The 21,589-nt window shown below is 37.3% G+C and overlaps 1 protein-coding gene across 4 annotated transcripts in view; it reads right to left on the minus strand.

Moving 5' to 3' along the window:
* Positions 1-21,589, minus strand: part of LOC100116911 (exocyst complex component 8) — a 342,632-nt gene that overhangs the window by 213,339 nt on the left and 107,704 nt on the right. For all 4 annotated transcript variants that reach the window (XM_031921075.2, XM_031921081.2, XM_032601342.1 and 1 more), the window contains exons 3-4: positions 11,598-11,956; positions 11,229-11,531 (exon numbers count right to left, since the gene is read on the minus strand). In XM_031921075.2, the coding sequence (XP_031776935.1) occupies positions 11,229-11,531; positions 11,598-11,956 (662 nt within the window). The remainder of the gene's footprint in view (positions 1-11,228; positions 11,532-11,597; positions 11,957-21,589) is intronic.

Below are 21,589 nucleotides of genomic sequence, written 5' to 3' on the forward strand. Positions count from 1 at the left end.
CGGGTATAACAACTCTAGCAAAGTTAACGAGTTTTATAGCCTTCTCTTTTTGCCATTTGCCATTACATTGTCTGCTTCTGTCCCACATTTTCTGCAGATACCCCGTGCGAACGTCACCGCGGATAGCATGAATATGCGCGCAAACAAGCGATCAAGGCAGGCAGAGATTATCCGTATTTTGAATAGATAAAATAGATCGTTTAAAAGTCGTCTCAGAAATGAGCGAGAGCCCTCCAGGCACGGATACACTATTAACATTAACTAACAGTGTATTATCAATCTCAAAGTCTGTGTTACACTCTGCATTATCTCTGCCATTTCAACTGCGCTCAGCTCTCACACTAATCTATACGAAATCCACACTACGCCCTGTCTAAACTGCTCTGAATTTATTGTTATACCGACAAAGTCGTCGGGTGTTGTGGTCTCGCACACATACCTGTACAGATCATGCATAGCGAGCCCTAGCCACTCTACGACTTCTGCATTCTGTGGTGGCCGTCTGATGGTGATCAGCGTCTCGCGACTATTCAAACGAAAAAAAAGATTATATCTCGTAAACTCCCGATGAATAATGATGTGCTGTCTCAGCGGCTGTTCAACGACAGCGCCCTCCTGCAACCATAATGCTAATTTATATTTTTTATTAATTTCCACACTTTACATTTTATTCTTGTGGTAATGTGCATGTGAGAGGGCTCTTACATTCATCAGTACCACCAGATACGCCCTCTGTGCTACTGTGTCCTGATGTTTCTACAACTACCGACTCGGTGGCTGAGGATGAACCGACTAAGGAGGAGCAGAAGTAGCAGTAGCCTCATTAGGACTACCTGTATCTGTTAAGGCTACGTCGGCTGATGTCTCGTCAGCTTCCATCTTGACAAATACGGCAGTAACGACGGTCGTGTCTGCTGCTGCTACTACTGCTGTAAGGTCCAATGGCGTCTCGTTGGCCTCCATTTCGACGACTGAGGGTTTCTGCTCCCCTTCCTCATCATCATCTAGTTGTACGAGCACAATCAGCGCATCTCCTTCAGTGTCAGCAATCAGTTTATCAAGATCTGTGCATTCAGATTACACGATCAAAAATACGCTCACAACGAACTCTTGCACATGTTTTAAAAAACAGAGAAAAAGAGAGAGAGAGAGAGAGAGAATCTTACCAAAAATCTGCTGATATTGCTGCCTAATAGTTTGAACTTGCCAGGCATTCTGCATGCCACGACTCACGATAGACTCGCTGAGAGCACGGATAATATCTACCTCACTCTCCAACAAGCCACAATTAAATAAGTACATAATAGTACGCAGACGGCAGAAGCCCAAAATATATTTTAACCGCTTTAATAAACAGCTAACCTAGCAGTGTTTTAAAGAACGACGCAATGCTTCATTACAAAAAATGCATGTTGTTGGCTCACGTACAAGAACCGCGCTCAAGACGGTTAGCACGATTCTCAACACTTGAAGCTTGTCCATAGTGGGTTGTAAAGTTCTTTCTGAAGTTTCTGTGGCTACTGCTGGATGCTGTTTGATGGCTAGCTGCTTAACTCAGACCTCTTTTATAGTGCCACTAAGCTATGAATTTCGACAGTAGAAGGTGCTTTTGCGTAGCAAAAATATAGTTAGCTAGCGAAAAAGCGGAGTTCTTGACGACACTGCATATCAGAAAACGCAGAAGCGAGAAACTCTGTAAAATAAGAGTACTTTTTAAAGAAATTCTCCAAGAATATATCAACTTGGCGGTTTATTTTTATTAACACGGCCATTTTCTCACCTAATTCAGCAGTCTATGCAACGTATACTTGCATCACTAAGCTATACGTTCTTGTGTAAAGTAAAATAACGCCTGACGTATAGTGTTTTAATTGACACTTCTAATTATTTGATTTTAGACCCCAGAGAAGCGAGAAAACTTGATAATTTAGTACGCATAAACGTTTGTACTAGCAAAATATCAGCGCGCACACGTGTGTGTTTTTTTATGTGGCGTAGGCAGAGCAAGCTCTGCACAAGTGGCCCTCCGACACCGTATCCCCACAGGTACTATCGTTGAACTAAACTTCCTTGGGGCCCGTTAAATAGCATTTTTGGCTTCTCCTTTGAAGTTTGACATTTCCGTGCATCCCCCATCCACCAAAGTGATTAGTGGTTCAGGATCAAACTCGTCTTCTTCATTCTGCATCGTCCTGCCGTCTTCTTCCTTCTGCATCGTCCAAGCATCTGCTTCCTGCCGCATCGTCCAATCGTCTACTTCGAGCAGCATCGACCGGCCATCCTCTGGACAGACTCAATCCCGACACCTACGTTCATTTGCATCAGTCTGAGGAGCGTTTTGTATCTATAACCAAGTGGCCTTCGTCTAGCAACAGTTTTACTCAGCTGTTTTGCCAAGTTCTTCCCTTCTATTTTCTTCGTCATTTCTAACCTTTTTGATAATAGTCCTTACGTAGTTGTTTACTGAGCACCAGCCATCTTTCGACGCTAGCATAGATGTCATCATTGACTCAGGGGTCACCCTAGCCTAAAGGTACTGCTCGAGTCCCTCTCGTTCCATTTCGTATCGCGAACAGTTGCAGAAGACATGTTCCGCATCTTCGTTTGCTTCCAAACATACTGGGCAATTTGGATTATCCTCTATCTTAAAGCGGTATAGGTAGGCTCGAAAGCACCTATGTCCGCTCAAAAACTGCGTAAGGTAGTAATTCACTTTCCCGTGTCGTCTATTGGTCCAGCCAACAATACATGGTATGAGGCGGTGCGTCCATCGCCCATTTCCACTGAAGTTCCATCGTCTTTGCCACTCAGCTAGGATTTGTTCCTTAACGGATTTCCAAACTTCCTTTTGAGTATTGTCACCACGCCGGTTTTCTTCGTATATATTCTTTCGTTCTGTTGCAAGGAGGTCAATAGGTGGCATACTTGAAATAACGCACACTGCATCTTCTGATACTGTGCGGTAGGCAGAAGCGACCCGCAATGCACTTCTCCTATAAACTGTTGACAGCTTTCATGCATAGGGCTTCACCAACATAGCGTCCGCCCATATTGGGGCACCGTATAACATCATTGATGTAGTTACAGTGGCTAGGAGTAACCTCCGATCCTGCGTTGGCCCACCATTTGGCCATTAGTCGTGATAGTGCAGCACCAACTTTTGCTGCCTTATTGCTGACCCTCTTGAGATGCTGCTTAAACGTTAGTCTGGCGTCCATGGTGATTCCCATGTACTTAATGGTCGGCTGAGAGTCTATTTCATATCCGTCCACTGACAGCGTTATTGTCTCAATTTTCTTTCTACTGGATATAAGAATAGCCTCCGTTTTATGGCTAGCAAGCTCAAGTCCAGTCTGCTCTAGCCAATCGTGGATTATACTTACTGCCTCGTCAGCGATTTCCGTCACCTCTTCCTTTTGCTTTGCTACTACCACTACTGCAATGTCATCTGCAAACCCTACAACTGTTGCACCTTCGGGTAGCTCTAGCCTAAGTACGCCATCGTACATGATGTTCCACAATAGTGGGCCAAGCAATAAACCTTGCGGGACCCCTCCGGTTACTTTATAGGTTTACGTGCCGCTCTCTGTGTCATACAAAAGGGTTCTGTCTTTCAGGTAGTCAGACATAATCCTTCTTATATATGCGGGTACCTCTTTTTTCCGTAGTGCCTCCTGTATCTTGCCCCAGCTAGCTGAGTTAAACGCATTTTTAACATCCAGTGTAATAATAGCACAGTACTTCTTGGATCCTTCTTTACATCTTTTTCCTTCTGTTGCAGTTCTAGCGGTGTCAACTACTAAGCTTATGGCATCAAGAGTGAAGCGTTTTTTCTTGAAGCCGTATTCATATTCCGCAAGTCTGCCTGGTTTTTTAATGACTTGGTCCGTTCTAACACCGATTATGCTCTCTAAGATCTTGCCCGGGGTGTCCAGCATGCAGAGTGGTCTGTATTAGGAAGCTTCTCCAGGTGGCTTATCTCCTTTTGGTAGTAGCACCAGGCGTTGCTTCTTCCAGTTCTTAGGAAACGTTCTTTCTTCAAGAGATGAATTGTACAAGTCCACAAAGACATCGGGGCGTGCCTGTATAGCTAGTTTCAATGCAATATTGGGTATGCCATCCAGGCCTGGAGCTTTGTTGTTCCCAATTTTTTTGCATGCAGCTAGTAATTCCACTGTGGTGATTGCTAGAATGGTTTCGTCATTCGCCTCCGCTTCAGGAATAGCTGTTACTTCCAGTTGGATCTATGTTTTGATATTCTTATCCCAATTATTATCGCTTGGTGGTCACTATTTGTGTAATGATCGCTCACCATCCACGATCTAACTGAGCCAATCAAGCAGCTGCTGACAAACGTGAGATCTATGATGGACCCTGCGTCTCCTCTTTGAAATGTGTAAGAACATCCCTGGTTAACTAAGACCAAGTCAAGAGGGGCGAATGCTTCCAATTGCGTTTGTCCTCTTTCGTTCGTCCTTTGGCTGCCCCACTCTACTGCCCAGGCGTTGAAATCGACTGCTATCAGTACCGGTTTTCTTCCTTCAACATCCTGTACTATTTGGTCCAACATTTGTCTGAATTGTTCTCTTGACGTGTTGGGTGAAATATAGCAGCTGTAGATGTGTACGCCTGCGACCTTAGCGCGTACGAATCGTTTATTACGTCTTGTCATTTTTTCTATGTCGGCTATGTCGATTTCTGTCTCGCGGACATACTGGCTCAGTAGGTCCTGTGCAGTCGCGCAGTGATTCATATTCAACTGCACTATTTTCATTTTTTTCGTCTGTCAGTAGCTTCTACTGCAGCTCGGTAAACTGGGCATGCATAGCTACCAGCTGCGTGGTCACTTTTCCCTCCTGTGCCTCCAGAGTACACAGTTGGGTTGATTCTTATACTCCTTTGCTTTGTGCCCATCTTTTCCACATTTAAAGGAAAGCTTACTTCTGTTTTCAGTTACTGTGCACTTTCTGCCGATATGGCTAAAACCTAGACATTTATAACACCTAAGCGGCTCGTTTTTGTGGTTAGCCACCCGGATCCTACAGTTGACCTATCCTATTCTGATCTTCTGTAGCTTAGTGATCTCAGCCACTATCGAGCCAGTACCCGTATTACTGCAATCTGCGTGTCACCATACGTCTTTCGCAGAGATCTTATCGTAGAGACTTGATGTTCTCCTCGCCAATTTCCTTCTGTAGTGCTTCTTGTATCTCATCTTTTGAGGTAAGCATGTCCAGATCTTTTACTTCAATGGTTTCTTCTTCCTGCAGTGCTTTTATTGTGGCACCCTCCACTAGTACCGCTTTAACTGCTTCTTGGTCCGAGGTTTTGACTTCTTTTGTGCGTTGAAGCTCTATCAGAAGATCGCCTGCAACTGTTTTGCGTATTTTATTTACAATATTTCCCAGTGTGTTAAGTGACGGAGCCGCTTTCTTCGAGAGGCTGAAGAGGATTCTAAAGAAGGTGAAGAAGCTGCTGAAGAAGACGGGGTCGCCGACGCAGATGAGGAGAAGGAGGAGGAGGAGGAGGAGGAGATGGATGACTCAGGTGTCGATAACATCGACAACGACCCCGAGTCAATGGATAAAGAAATAAGCAGCAGCAGAAGCAGCAAATACACTAGAAACCAGAAATATAACTGGCTAGAGTTATTAGATCCTCTGGAATAACCCTAAAAAGAAATGTCACCCGACAAATCCAAAATTTCTCATAGGCCTCAAGCTTTAAATTATAACTGGAACATTTAAGTAAAATCTGATACGGTAACTTGATTCTAAACAACTTAAAAAATATATGTACAAAAATTCAGATATCTAGCTTCAATGTGCGTGATGCCCTGGTACAATTTTCACCAGTCTTGCTGGCCTAATCACAAAGATGAAAAATAGGGTAAACTGGCTAGAAATTTTGGTTATTATTATGCCATCCGAGTTGTATTAAAGCTAGATATCTGAATTTTTTTACATATATTTGTTAAGTTATTTAAAAACAAGTTACCATGAGGATTTTTACTTAACTGTCCATGTTATATTTCTCAGTTCGAGGCTCATGAGAAATTTTCAAATAGCCGAGAAAAATTTCATATAAAGGTTGTTCCAGAGGATCTAATAACTTTAGCAAGTTATATTTTTTGTTTCTAGTGTATTTTTATATGCACCGTTTTTTCCAAATTCATTAATAAGAATTTTCACTTTTGAGAGTTACATGATGCTTGATTTCAAATTGTGTTATTGCTCGTGTTATTTACAATAATAAAATAATATTCATAGTTGAATTTATGTTAAGTGATATACTTTAAAATTTAATTCATACACCCATGTGAATATTAGAGTTCATCTCTGAAATGATCACAGAGGTGTACGAGTGAAATTGAAAAGACATTTCTGAATGAGACAAGCAACTACAAAATTTACAAAATTGGTATTAGTCATACAAAAATAGCAGTCATTTTGACACGTTGTTGAAGACCATATCATTGGTTTTATAAATTTCAAGTTTCTTTCTGTTTTATCTCTTTCCCAGCGTGTTACCATCGTATAACATCTACTGCAAACTTTTTGTGGCACCCAGTTTACATTTTGATTGGCTACTTCAATACCAAAGCATTCACTGTAAATCAACTTCAACTTTTCAGATAATGACCTCATGTTTTTTTCTAATACATATTCTCCACACACAAAACAAAACAAATTACAACTTTTATTACATTCATGTGAATGATTTCTTTTAGCATTATACTCTACAGAGGCCAAGTCACCCACCACTGTAAAGCTGCGGTCGCTTGATGACGACGCCTGCGGGCCCGCTTTCTCACCCTGACCAGACGCCGATACTGGGGTTCCGAATCCCTGCATCGTAAGACATTTATCACTTGTGCCTGCCATGACGGCATGATAGCCGTTTACCCAGGACTTAGCCAGACGGTTCTGTTGCCCACCGTCACCGCGTGGAGGTGCCTGGTCACAGGCACAAGCAATAGGTATCGCTCTTGTGGAATTTTTGTACAAAGTTGTAATTTGTTTTGTTATCTGAAATGTTTAAGTTGATTTACAGTGAATGCTTTGGTATTGAAGTAGCCAATCAAAATGTAAACTGGGCGCCACAAAAAGTTTGCAGTAGATGTTATACGATGGTAACACGCTGGGAAAGAGATAAAACAGAAAGAAACTTGAAATTTACAAAACCAATGATATGGTCTTCTCCAACGTGTCAAAATGACTGCTATTTTTGTATGACTAATACCAAAGGTTTTAACACGGCTACTAAATCTAAAGTTGTATACGCAGACATTTCTTCAGTAGTGAACCTGTGAGAATAGAAGTCAGGGATAAAACTGTTAGTATCGAACCCATGGATGTGGACCGCTCAGGCGAAGTAGAAGAAATGCAAGTTGATGAGTCCTGTGACGAAGAAGATTCTGAGGTTGAAGAAGAATCTGACGAAGAATCCTCAAACGAAGAATACCTGCCAGCTAGTACAAGAAAAGCTCCAGAAACCTTTAACCAAGAAGAGTTAAGTGATCTTATTCGAAATTTAGGATTACCTAAAGATGGAGGAGAATATCTAGCGTCAGTTCTTAAAACGAAAAATCTGTTAGCAAAAGGAACAACGGCCTCTTTTTATCGAGATAGAGAAAAAGAATTTAGGAATTTTTTTACGAACGATGAAGAGAATTCGTTGGAATATTGTATAGATGTTAAAGGTTTAGTCGATGCAATAAAACCGAATACGTATAAAGACGATGAATGGAGACTTTTTATTGATTCGTCAAAACGAAGTCTGAAAGCTGTTCTGCTTCATAACGGAAACAGGTTTGCATCCATTCCCATAGCTCACTCGACTAAGCTGAAACAGACTTATGAAAATTTAGAAATTGTATTGGAAAAAATAAAGTACTTGGAACATCAATGGAAAATTTGTGGTGATCTTAAAATTGCAACCATGATCTTAGGACAACAATCAGGTTTTACTAAAAATTCCTGCTTCTTGTGTTTATGGGATAGTAGAGACAGGGTAAATCACTACGTTAAGAAAGTATGGCCAACTAGAACACATTTTGAACCAGGATCGAGGAACATTATACATACGCCATTGATTGACCCATCAAACTATCTGCTACCACCACTTCATATCAAACTTGGCCTCATGAAGCAGTTCGTCAAAGCTCTGGATAAAGATGGCGATTGTTTCCAGTATTTGGGAGAAAAGTTTCCCGCAATAAGTGAAGCTAAATTAAAAGAAGGTATTTTTGATGGTCCTCAAATTCGTACTCTATTTGAAGACGAAACATTTATCACAAAAATAAACGACACAGAAAAAGCTGCATGGCAAAGTTTTAAAACTGTTCGTGAGAACTTTTTAGGAAATAAAAAGAGTGAGAACTATCAGGAACTAGTTGAACAAATGTTGGAGAATTTCTAAAATTTGGGTTGCTTGATGAGTTATAAAATGCATTTCTTACATCCCCATCTTAATTACTTCCCTCTTAATCTAGGAGATGTCAGTGAAGAACAGGGAGAACGATTTCATCAAGATATAAGTGTAATGGAGAATCGATACCAAGGAAGATGGAATGTCAACATGATGGCAGATTTTTGCTGGACACTGAAGAGAGACATTAAAACAAATAACAAAAAGAGAAAAAGGAACCCGTTGCATAGGTCATTTGAAGTAAAAAGAGTTCGTTACAAGAGAAAAAAGGAGTAAAGAAAGACATCGAGAGTTACTAAGCTAGTGGAAAAAAAGCAAAATAAGAAAAAAATATAAACGAAAGCAACTTTTCTCTGTACACAAGGAAGATATTATATGATTAAATAAGATTTTTTACAATTTTTCGGTATCTTTTTCCATTTTTGGAAAGTTTTGATATGACATTTTAATCGGTTTAAACTGTTTCTTCTCAGTTTGACCTTGAACTGACCTTGACCCTGACGTGATGGGGCCAAACTGATTCCGGATTTGGATTCAGCGATCAAAAAAACATGAATATATAGCATTTTAATTTTTTTAACCGATACTTCCCAATTTGATCTCGAACTGACCTTGAACCTGACGTGATCGGGTAAAACTGATCCCAGATTCAGATTCAGCGACCAAAAAAACATAAATGTATGGCATTTTTATTTCTTTTAACCATTTCTTCTCAGTTTGACCTTGAACCTGACGAGATGGGGCCAAACTGATTCCGGATTTGGATTCAGCGACCAAAAAAACATAAATATATGGCATTTTAATTTTTTTAAACCTTTTCTTCTTAATTTGACCTCCAACTGACCTTGACCCTGACGTGATGGGGCCTAACTAACCTTATATTCGAATTCAGCGACCCGAAAAACATAAAGATAGATAGGTCTGATTTCTCGCGCAGACAAGTTTTTATTTTGTGTGCCGGTGTAATTAATACACTAAAATTGAAAAATGGGGAAGTTGATAAGTTGATTGTAGAAAAGAGCAATATAATCTCTAAGCAACGATTTGGTTTTATGAGAAAGATTGGTACGAAGAATGCTTTGAACTACTTAACCAATGTACTTTATAATAATATTGATAAGAGTAAGCCTACGCTAACAACCTTTCTTGACCTGGCGAAGGCCTATAATACTGTTAACCACAGTATACTACTGGCTAAACTATATTGTATTGGAATCAGGGGTCAAGCGTTGGATCTTCTATCCAACTCTCTAATGACAGATATCAAGTGGTAAAACAGACGGTAATGAAAGCGATAGAATTTTAGTTAACACAGGAGTCCCACAAGGAACAATCTTAGGACCGCTACTTTTTATCCTGTACATCAATGATATCTTTAAGGAGATCCCCCGTGACTCTATAATTTTGTATGCAGATGATACAGCTATTATAGCTACTGGTAATGACTGGATAAAAGCCCAAGTTACCATGAACAATTTTTTACGTGTGATTGATGACTGGCTGGCAGTAAACAAGTTGTCCTTAAATGTAGAAAAAACAGTGTACATGACATTTGGAAGTAGTATTGGAAGCATACCCGCTCAGATAAATGTAAAAATTCTTGATAACAGCATAACTAGGATTGAAAATTTAAAATATTTCTGAGTTGTTTTTTATAGCAATCCAAAGTGTAATAACCACATATAACATATATATATATATATATATATATATATATATATATATATATATATATATATATATATATATATATATATATATATATATATATATATATATATATATATATATATATATATATAATATATATATATATATATATATATATATATATATATATATATATATATATATATATATATATATATATATATATATATATATATATATGGGAAAACCAAATACCTAGTTTAAGGTCATGGCTGGATTAGCCCTTCGATACCCACCAACTTTTATTTGAAACATTATTTGAATGACTTGCAATTTATTGAGTTATTCAGCTGTGTAAGTTAAAATGGGACACCATGTATATTTTTTATAAAATCTCTAAATCCATGGCCATAAAGACACTCATAATGATATACTACGCATTTTTTCATAGCATTATTATATAACCTACGGTATCATCGCTTGGGGTAGTGTATATATAAATAGTTGAGATCAAGTTGAAAAACTACAAAACAAAATTTTAAAAATCATCAAGAATTTAATAATATTTTATAGATTTGTACACATTTTAACATGCAATCCACTTTAAATTTTCAATTTTAGATGATCTAATATTCAGTCTCTTGACAGAAATAATGAATATCTTCAAATATTGTTTTCGAGGAATAACAGTAATAGTCATTGGATATGTGTATATTACAATAATAATATTATTGATATTTATGATAGTATAAATGAAAAAGATCTAGATGATGATCATAAAATTGTTATTAAATGGCTATTTCCAAATGAAAATAATTTGCGAATAACTTTTGAACAAGTTCAAAACCAAACAAATTCTTATGATTGTAGAATATTTGCTATTGCATTTGCAGTAGCAATTGTATTTAATATATGTCCATGTAGTGTAGAATTTGGTATGAGCAAAATGCGACAACATTTATATTTGATGTATGATACATTTAATTGGTCTTTTTTAAAATTCTATACGATACTCGTGGTCTTAGTAACACTTCTGTACGGCGTAATTAGGACCCTCGCTACGCTCAGGGCTAACCTCACGACGTGCAAAAAAGTGCCATTAGGTCACATGTATCGTAATGTACTATAAATATGAAATTTCAACCAACCTTATTAGTTGCAGTAGGACATTGAAAAATCCTTGTATCTGGAAATGCTAATAATTTTAATGCTAATTTGATGGAACCCAGATCTTTAACGTTAATAACTGCCAAACTTTTTAAATCATATGCGACTTGCATTCTGAACTTTGGTGGGCCTCTTTTATTACTGTTTGATAACCATGAAGAAATCATCAATATATCATTGAATAAATAAGCGTGAATCCTTTTTAAGGGAGTACCATCTAATGGATCTAATTCTAAAAGCGATCCTTCATATAAACATATTCGACCAGGCGTTTCAACAAGACTCTGCAGGGAAGTAAATATTATTTCATAAAAGTATATCTAATATTTTTTGAAATTTTTCTTACTTACAGCAGCACCTTCAACGTTTTCAAGTAACTTAGTAAGTTTTTGTTTCGCTTCTTTCTCCTTCGAATGCACATCTAAAACATTATTCTGCAAAAACTCATCCTCTTCAAGGACAATACCTGCCTTACGGTGTGTTGCTAAAACACTTAATAATGATCTTTGTTCACTGAGTAATTGTGATAACTGGTACATTTCGCTCTCTAAATGAGAGATTTCTTTGGCCGTTTCGATGAACTGAATATAATTTTGATAAACATTATGTTTTAGTAGAGCAGATGTCGTATCTGATAATTCTTGGATTTTTGCTCTTTGCTGTCTTAATTCTTCCGCGCCGACACATTGAGAACTGAGATCTTTGACGACTATAACACATAAAAAAAAATACAATTCGTTTATGAATTTCATGAAAATATACTATCTGCAAATCTTAAAGTGATTTTATGGGTATAGTAGAGCACAGAAAGTGCATTCCGCGCGCCATGCTTATACAAAGTGCGATCTTATTTCATATAAAATAATCAATTCATATTATTATTTCTATTCAATCTTACTCAAGTCTTCTTGCGAGACGTATGCAACTCTTTTCCCTATTAGATACCAAGAAACTTATAAAATGGCACTTGTGTTAAGAGGACGTCGGACCACAGAAAAAGAAATTGTGCAGCTCAATTGATAAATCGGTGCGTTGTACGGTAGATGACGCTGATGCACCAAAAAACTACTATTATCCTGAACATGCCATAGAACTATTATGTGGCGCCCTCTACATAAAAAACAAACAGAAGTGCAGCCGCATGAGTAGCTTTGAGAAAATAATATTGCACGCTTGATGTATGCATAAATGCATATACACCATAATTATATGCGCTGTGCGACTGCCTTATCCGTACACTAATTTTGCGTCACATCTGTACAAGAATTGTACAACAGCCGACTGAAACAGACACAAATCGTACAACAGCCAGAAAATTGATCAGCAGCCATGAAAACTGGTGCCTCTAGATGGCGCCACCTAGAGCAGTTTACTGCTGTTTTGCACGACTATAAGTGCTGATGTACGCCACGAAGTGCTATAAATAATTGGATGAGATCGCCTAAAGAATAAATGATTAAAAGTGATGATTTATTTAATTTTATTATATATTGATAACAAAAAATATCGTTGGAGTTTTCGAGTAATGAAGATATTTGACATAGGAATATTTTAGACACTATCCGTCTTTTATTACAATAATAGTTACCCTCCGAAAATATTAATAAAAACTGTTTCACTTATTTTAAATTCTTGTCTTTTCCTTTGTACAGATAATGGATACTGTTTTATATTGTTTATATTAATGTTTCTATTCTATTATTGATACAATATATTAATTGTTTTACAGTACTATTTTTTTCTTCAGTATATAAGTTTTTGACATAATTTTTTTTCTTAATTTATTGATGCTCCGTAAATCACCACAAATGTTATATTTATTTAATCAAAGTAGTAATCGATTTTATCTATGAAATATCTAGAAAATTTTGTATGGGATCTCGTTATTACGTATCTTTAAAATTTTTCTATTATTATTAAAATAAACGTTATTACAGTAGTATACGTATTGATATTCATAATTGATTAACTTTGCTAACATTAGAGCCTTTTTATGAGATACTGTTATTCCTATGAATAACGCATATATCACAATGCTTTACCTATGTTCCTTTTCCTTCACTGTATATAAAAATTATTATAACGATATATGTGCAATATTTTTCGAAGTCAATTTTTTCATACTATTCGTCCAATTAAAGCATTTTTTACGTGACATTTTTATTCTTTTGAATAAAATATTGCACAAATGCTGTCTAGACTACTTTATTTAGATTACTGCAAATATTATTTCATATTCCTACATTATTTTTTTTTTATATTATGAGTTTGAAGCATTTTTATGTGGCACTGTTACTTTTACGAATACACTGTACTACAAATGCTTTTCGAACGTTTAATTATTCTTTGAATAGAATAGCTATAATTAATAAATTTTTGTTTAATTGTATTTCATATTCTCAATAACTTTCCATGAATGAAAAAATGTTTGATTTCTCAATAATAATAAACTTTACTGTTATTCCAAAAGCAACGAATTAGACATCGTTATTAGATAGTTCACTTTGCATGAAATCATCTATATGCATATTCGCTTCTTAATTTCTTTTAATTTCTATCAACAATAAAATTGAAGCATTGTTATCCACGTTACAACGATTTTAAAATTACGATTTAAAACAATGTACCATAATGCTATATTCAAAGCATTTCTAATACATTTGCATTGATTTTCATTAAAAAAAAAAATATATATATATAGTTTAATAAAACCCTCATAACCGTTATTAGTAATATTGTTTACAACCTCCAAACATTTTCATAAGCATTTATTCTTTCTCAGATATTTATTTTCCACACGTGCTTAATAAATGTTATTTGGCGCACTTATGTACACCATATCACCCACGTTGCGTGCGCCAAATAGGATTTTACCTCTTATGCGTGAAAAAAATAATATATTTGACTTTTGCGTCGTTACTAAGAGCGCACGCGGGCGCTATTGACAAAGTTGTCAATAGCGCCCATTGCGCAATCGACTATTGTCATATTATTTTAAAATTACAAAAATTAATTGCTTTATATACTAGTGTAAAGCAAGGGTGACAATAATACGATTGTACATCATTGCTATTTCATTTAGGGTGAGTGAAATTTATATAATAACAAATTTTGAAATACGTCAAGTTGCATTTTACTCCCACTGTACAGAAATGTCCCCTTACTCAGGAAAATTATATGATTTACTACTGGTTAGAACCTTTCTTTTTTTATTCAAATATATGTATAGAATAAAATGAAAAAAAAACCACTGCCAATTCTTTGGCACGTAGTTTCCACCAATAAAATTTATAATTCCAATAGATACAATATTGTTCAAATATACGGTATATTAATGATTTTTAAAATACTTTCAATCTTCATTATTTTACTGAAGGAGCACCCGTCACAATATCAAATCATATAATGTTCATGAAAAAATGTAAACCTCAATATTTTAAATACCATAATGTCCTCATAACCTTATAAAATCATGAATTTTTTCGAAACATTCTGAACTTTAGTTAGCGGGTTAACAAAAATAGTAATTTTCAGTTACACAAGGTATACAGGGTAACAGACAAAAAATTTAAATCCTAATATCTTTTAAACTAAATAGTTTTATAAGCTGCAAAAAGAACCTAGCCGAGGTGATCAAAAGATCGATATTGTTCCAAGATTTCAACTTAAATAAAGCCTTATTTTACTCCGGTAATCGTACGACATAAGAAACCCATATTTTTTAGTTTTTGATTTTTAGCTAGAAAACTAGTCATCAAAATGGTTTAAAGTTTTTACAGCAACTAGATATTATCGTTTTTGATTGTCATACATTTTTTCAAAAAGTTTGACAATTTAGTTTTAAAAATATTAATTTTTTTTAAATCACATTTTGGATCATAAAAATTAAACAGAACGTTCAATCTGGAAAATCTTGCGAAACAAGTTGGCAATTTTATAAATTTTTAGATACACTAGTGTTGAATATATTGTACTATAAATCATATCATCAAAAAAAGCAAAAATCGAAAAATGGCTATAATACGGCCATATAATGGTCAAAATCGTAAAAAATTTGTTCCCCAATTCAGAATTATAAAACATATATGTATGTCAAATTTTATTACGATCGGTCGCGTGGTTCTAGAATCATAATGGTATACGTACATACACACACGCAAACGCGCGCGCACACACACACACGCAGACACATCCATCCGCACGGACATTTTCTAAAAACGCATGATTCGAACTCTCCTAAATATGTTTCTACGAAATTTTAGCAAAACTGAAAATTTTACTATTACATAGCTTTCTCTAGGAGGAAGCAAAATAAAGTGACGTATACTGTAGTCTTAGTTCCGCATTGTAATAGTTTTGTCTTTAAAAAGTACTGTAAATAAATAGAGATACGAAAATGAAGAAATTTAATAAAGTAGATATAGCAAATTGCATTTCGAGAGCGAGGTGTCATGTTATTAATAAGCAGTATCTGGGTCTTAGAGTACAGTATGAACATTCTTTCATAATGATGTCTTGTCTACACAAAAAACCTACTAATGAAGTCTTTGTCATATAAGTTAATTTGTTAAAAGCAGCCTTCTAATACAACCCCACTCAATTGTTTAATATTCAGTGATTAGCCACGTTGATTAACCCAAATCCGCATAAAGTTTCTAGTGAAGTAGATTCAATAGAAACAGCATTTTAGAGCGCTTCAAGCATTTGCATTCGCTGCATGATGCTCAACATTATACAAAATATTTTCACTTATATCTGATAACTAAATGACAATAATATAACGAATGTTGATTTAGCGTCAGTAAAAGGAAAAAATATGTACAGCCACCGTTACAAATAACTTTAAGTATTGGAACGGTCAGCCATAACATTTTCCAAGTATTTCTTATGAGAGGTGTCATGGTTGCTCGTTCAAATATTCAAAAGTATTTTTAACGGTGAGTATGTTGATCAAGAAACGGGTCCGTCTACAATTTTAAAACGGGGTTTTAATAGCACCCAAACCATAGTTGGAAAATATTTAACAAACAGATTTTCGAATAAAAAGATTATTCCAAAATTATTTGACAAATACATAATTATTTGACGGATAAATTTAAAAACTAACCTTATAGCTTTTTATTTGAAAAAAAAATGTTTTCAAAATTATTAGTCAATTTTGATAAATTCAAATGGACTACTGTAGGATTGCACTACATAGTACATTACGATACAAGTGTCGTAAGTCGCACTTTAGGGCACGGCAAGTCTAAAGAGGGTATTTACGCCGTACCAGAAAAAATCACTATAGATATGCGTATCGTACAGATTATTCTGTAACTCAATGCTATGCGAAGTGGATCTAGCTATGACTAAAAATTCACTTAAAAAATAATAATTTCGTAGAAACGTCATTTACTAGGTAAAAATTTTCCGATCATACTACCTTACGTTACAAATGCGCAACATAGGTGATTCCTGTTAGATTGGGGCTTGCCGCCCGAACGAAGCGAATACAACGAAAGAGCAGGTGTGGGTACACCTACGTAGCGCACAAGTATTCTATATTGTATATCAAAAGTGGTACTTTTTAAATGCATTTGCATTGAGAAAATTCAACTTTGGGCACGAAAGTTAGAACACGATTTTTTCAAAACGTAAATATCAGGTGAAACCCCGTAATATTTTAAAAATAACCGATAGAAATCTAATGAATTTATCAATCAGACTTTTCAAACATCTATAGGTAAACTTTAATTAATAATGCATACAATATCATTTCAGTGTTAAAAATAAAATAAAAGGTCAGCAAGTTCGCACATAATTTACTGTTGGTGGTACAACACTTTCCAAAATAAAATTGTTTTCTTAAAATGAAATAATAAGAAATGGGGCAATGTGTATGTCAATATGTCACCAATCAGAAGTTGTAACGGGATAAGATACTTTTAAATTCTGAAAAATCAAAACAGCAAATAACGATAGGGATTATATTTTTTAAACATATAATTGCTTTATAGAAGTTAGGTGACATCACTTTCATTTTTACCGCTTTCAATCTACTGTTACACCTACAATGCCCTAGTGACACTTCATATATTATTTCAATTATTTCGGGTTTTCCGTATGATTTTAAAGTACATCATTGTTCAATTGAACCCGCACCTTAAAAGGATATTTTATTCACATGTAGATTCAATATCAATAAAGGTATTTTAATTCGAACGTTTAAAAAATGCAAAGAAAACTGGTAGAAATATCTAAACAATACCATGCCTAGGGAGGATGACCTGCAAAAAATGGAACAAGAACATTTTTGTTCCTATGCCAAGGGTTAATTAATTATTAAATTATTTTTAATTGGTTTTTACAGTGTTAATAACATAAGCAATCCATTTCAATATAATTTTTGGGTTTTAAGAAAAGCTAAACTGGATTTTAGGGAGCTGTGAAAGTATCATACCTAGGGAGGATGATCTGTAAAAAACTTTTAGAGAACATTTTTAGTCCCATGCCAACCGTTAACCATTTATATTATTAATTTTAATTGATTGTCACTGAACAGTTGACTCCGCTTTGTCTTTTTATGTTTAGCCCTCTCTCAACTTCCATGTTATTTATTATTTTCCTGTATGAGTAAACTTTGAAATACAAATGAGGTAAAACACAAAAATTTCTCTTGACTGCTGAAAAATATGAAGCAGTGCCCTTTGCTGGTGGCGTGTACATTTTGTAATAAAGATGGCCGCGACATGATTATTCCACGACCGTATGGTCTCGGTTAGTAATTCAAAGTTTTTTGTGAAATATACTAATTCTGTACGTTTCTGGCAAAGTTCCCAAGTTCCGTTATTATATCAGTGAGGGGGGTGAAGTCATCGTTTGACGAACAAATCATTGTGTATTTTACTATAAAGTGAAATGTGCAGATTTGCCCGGGTGCCACATCCGACAGTAATTCAAAGTTTTTGTGAAATTTATTGGGTTTTTTAGTGCCCGGCAAAGTTCAGGATATCCGTTACTCTATGAGTGAGGGGGGTGAAGTGATGGTTTTACAAAAAAATCATCGTATTTTTTACTATGAAGTGAAATGTGCAAACTTGACCGCGCGTCACCTCGATTAGTAATTCAAAGTTTTTGTAAAATTTACTAACTATTTACGTGCCTAATGAAGTACCCAAGATCTGTTATTGTATCAGCGAGGGGGTGAAGTAATCGTTTTACGAAAAAAATCATTAAATATTTTATAATTAGGTAGAAATTGACATATGCAATGCAGCGTCGTCTGCTCTGACGTTGATCCAGCGTTGCCGGTAAAATAGAAATCTTTCCGTGGTCCGACGTCCTCTTAAGTAACAATTGTTAATTAATAAATAATTCCCAAAAATCAATAATAAAATATAAACAAATCTTGACTTAACTCCCGTCTTAGCTTAAGAATAAAAAAATATATAATGACATTAAAAATGCTGAGACCGAGTTTTCTTCCCCTCACGGCAGTCAAAAATACATGCTAAGGAGATACTGTATCTAGCCAATCGTTGCAGCTGCTAAGCCATTTACGCCTAATAAATGCAGCGAAAAGTGACAATACAGTGACGTCAGTCACGTAAGGCCCCAAGGTGATAGAAAAAGTGCATGCAGCGACTAGCTTTATCCCAATCGAGTCTGATTTCTTACGGAACCTTGAGGACAGTTTCATTAGCCGCAGGTACAGGAAATTGATTTAGGTAACAAGAAGGTAGAGAACCTTCGCACAAATCCATGAAATTATCGAACGTATCGGATAAATTCGTGGAATTGGTGATATCACCACGAACAAACTAATTTTTCGAAATTAAGTATTGTCAAAGTTCATAGAAATAGTCAAAGTTCACGTAAAGTGTTTGATGCCAATAAGATCCACGGAGATTTGATGCAAACCCGAGAATTTATTGCTGCAATTTCTTTTAACACTATTTTTCTGCTTCAACATTTTGCGCTGTAATCTAACCTGCAAACTCGCACGGATTTTCTCCTCGCTGCACAGCGTCTCTTCTTCCTCAAAGTGATCCACGTGGAGCCACCTCACCAATCGCAGGTCGGTCAAATCTCACCTTTCTCGATTAGCACTCCATCTGGCTTCGAGAGTATCAAGTCTCTAGCTCCTTCGATAACTTACCATCCAATACTATCCTACAACACTCTGTACGTTATCGACTGCCAGTAAGTTGTCGACGGAGACACAACATCATTAAAAATGAACGGAATTGGTGAGAAGAACGCCGAGTCGCTCGTCATGTGTGCTCACTGCAGAAAAACATCAAGAGAAAAAATGAAGACTTGCGAGTTGTGTGACCAGCATTTCCACACCATATGTTTTGCCTTCAGATCTATACTGGTAAAGAAAGCTGCCACACTCACCTGTGCTGCCTGTGCTGATGAGTACGCCACCGGCACGCCCAAGACCACGTAGACAAGGGCAAAATCAACGGCAGCGGCAGCAGCAGCGGCAAATACATCTGCCAAGGGCACGTCTACAACCGGTGTGCCCAAAAAGAACAAATCGGCACCCGCATAGCTTGCAGGCTCCAGGACTTAATCGCCTGCGAGGACACAGGCGACGTCTATGAAGACGTCCCTGAAGGATATCTTCGCGGCGCTGGATGACATCCGTAAAATCCAGAACGAGGTCCTTCAGGCGCAGAACACCGTGTCTGGAAGGGTTTCTCGAATTGAGAAAAGGCTTGGCCCTCTCGAAAGCCGCCTCAACGCCCTTGACGACCTGCCTGCGCTCAAGACTCAACTAAACAATGTCGAGTCCTCCATCTCTGAGCTGCAGGCACAATATCAAGAGCTGTTGTCAAGGAGCTCCGCAGAGCAGCAAAATATCAGCATTGCTTCTGCCTCTGAGGGAATCAACAACCTCCGCAGCGAGCTGGCTGAGGTTAAAAGAAGGCAGGAGCGTTTAGCGAATAATGTGGTGGTGATCTCTGACCTGGCCTATACACAGAAAACATCACTGCAACTCCTGCCTTTCACCGTCCTGGCTGCAGTGGATTCCACGGTCATAAGGCGGGATGTGGCATCCGTCAGGACCATGCGGAGACTGGATGCTGCCCTACTGGAGGAAGCGAGAGCTCTCTGCCCAGACCATCAGGGACTTGTTAACATCAATGAGCTGCTTCTTCCAGACATCCACAAGCTGCGCATCAAAACCAGGCTGGAGGCAAAGAAGAGAAGGGGATGCCGCTTCTTCGTGAGGGACGGGAGGATCTACATCCGCTCTGGCGAGGACAGAGAAAAGGGCCATCATCATCTCTACTGATGCAGAACTTGAGGCTTTTTTAGCCCATACGCCGCTAATAGCCAACACGACTTGAACACCCAGGCCAGGGGAAGCGATGGCATCTTACAGGTTGTAATCTCCAAAGCACTGCCAATACTCGCTTCTCTACTATGTCAAATATTCAACCTGTCTCTGAGCGAGGCACGCTTTTCCTCTGCCTGGAAGTCCTCGCTCGTACGAGCACTAAACAAAGTTAACTCTCCAACAGCTTTGACTGACTACCATCCGATCTCTCTACTTTGTTTCCTGCCCAGGCTTCCACACTGGCCACAGCACGCAGTCTGGCTTAATTAAGCTGACTGTTGATGTCAGACTTGGGATAGACAGGAAGAAAGTCACTCTGCTACTTCTATTTGATTTTAGCAAGGCGTTTGATACTATGTGTCACGTCAGGCTACTCGGAAAGCTATTCTCTTTAGGCTTTTCTAAGCAGGTTATCCGCTGGCTTGCATTTTACCTCACGGGAAAAAAACAGGCCGTCATTGGTGACAACAACGAACTCTCAACCTTTCTACCATTAAACACCGGTGCCCCACAGGGGTCAGTTGAAGGCCCTCTGTTGTTCGCGTTGTACATCAATGACATTGGTTTCTGTCTAGATTCAGATGTGTCCCATCTAATCTACGCGGATGACCTGCAGATATACAGCCAATACCACTTTGAGGAGCTCGATTCCTGTTCTGTCTGCGTTAGCACTCATCCTGACAGACCACAAGACTGGACACGAAACTGCAGAGACTTGTCAACACGGGAATCAGTTATACCTACGGTGTAAGGAGGGACGAGCACATCTCTCCTTACAGGCGTGAGTTGCAATGGCTTACCACCGCCGGGCGTAGGAAATACTTCATGGCCTGCTTTCTAAGAAAAATCTTCAACACTTCAGTGCCTATCTACATATTAGCCTTTTTGGATTTCCACGTCGCGCTCAGGCCTGTGAGGGGTGAGGTGACCCCCCTGGATATTCCGTCCTTCAAGACGGAGACGCTGGAGAATTCATTTTTCATCAGTGCTTCCTACTTCTGGAACAGTCTT

This window comes from Nasonia vitripennis, assembly GCF_009193385.2.
Source record: "Nasonia vitripennis strain AsymCx chromosome 1 unlocalized genomic scaffold, Nvit_psr_1.1 chr1_random0005, whole genome shotgun sequence".
NCBI classification, from domain to species: Eukaryota; Metazoa; Arthropoda; class Insecta; order Hymenoptera; family Pteromalidae; genus Nasonia; species Nasonia vitripennis.